Source organism: Branchiostoma floridae, chromosome 13, assembly GCF_000003815.2.
Source record: "Branchiostoma floridae strain S238N-H82 chromosome 13, Bfl_VNyyK, whole genome shotgun sequence".
Classification (NCBI taxonomy): Eukaryota; Metazoa; Chordata; class Leptocardii; order Amphioxiformes; family Branchiostomatidae; genus Branchiostoma; species Branchiostoma floridae.
In genome coordinates, this window is record NC_049991.1 from 958,655 (window position 1) to 959,484 (window position 830).

The 830-nt window shown below is 43.9% G+C and overlaps 1 protein-coding gene across 1 annotated transcript in view; it reads right to left on the reverse strand.

Moving 5' to 3' along the window:
• Window positions 1-830, reverse strand: part of LOC118429180 (sodium-dependent multivitamin transporter-like) — a gene marked incomplete at its 3' end in the record, with an annotated part of 13,971 nt that overhangs the window by 4,295 nt on the left and 8,846 nt on the right. The window contains 1 exon segment of the mRNA XM_035839630.1: window positions 353-441. Coding sequence (XP_035695523.1) covers window positions 353-441 — 89 coding nt within the window.

Genomic DNA, 830 nt, shown 5'->3' on the forward strand with positions numbered 1-830 from the left:
ATTGGTTTGAGTATCGTCCATTCACAAGTTTTCAAATACTGAATCAGGTCCAGGTTCAGGTCCGGACCTGGACCTGATCCTCTGGACCTGAACCGGACCTGAATTTTCTGTACCGGTACCCACCCCTAGTGGCAGGGCATCTCAGGATCGGTTCATTTCTAATCATTATCTCCAAATTCAATCACACCTCAGACACTTTAAATGCTAAAGAACCCACCACACTCATAAAAAAGATTGGGGTCCTTCTTGGTGTGTGTAGATCAACACCTACATTCCATTTTAACACACCTGGGACAATAACTGTTGCATTTATAACACTTGAGTTAGTGTGTTTATCCATTGACTCACTCACCTGAGTGTCCCACTGAACAGACAGGAAACAAACAGACCCTGGATACCAGGGATACTGCCGAACTCCTCACTCACAAAGTACACCAGAATCTGGGAAAAACAACAACAGTTTGCTTTAATACAGAAGCCTACTAGTACTATATAAGAAGGTCTTCAGGCCTAGGGACCTAGCAAAAACCTGCTGACCCTAGCCTTTTTTTTGGCTGACGTTTGGCAAGGGGCATAAAATTTTTTGATCTGACATCTTTAGGTGGCAAAATTCAAATCAGGCTTCCTGAAGGACTGAGGGTGATCCGACCCGCGGTCGGGCTGGGACCAAGGGTGATAAGGAATACACCATGTTGTATTTTATTTATGTCATAGCCACCTGAGAAAACACACGTTTCAATGCGAAATGTGCCAGAAGTTGAGAAAATTTGGTGCCCTCAAACAAACATTGTTACAACAGCAATGTTCCAAGAGGTATCTGAACCTGGTCA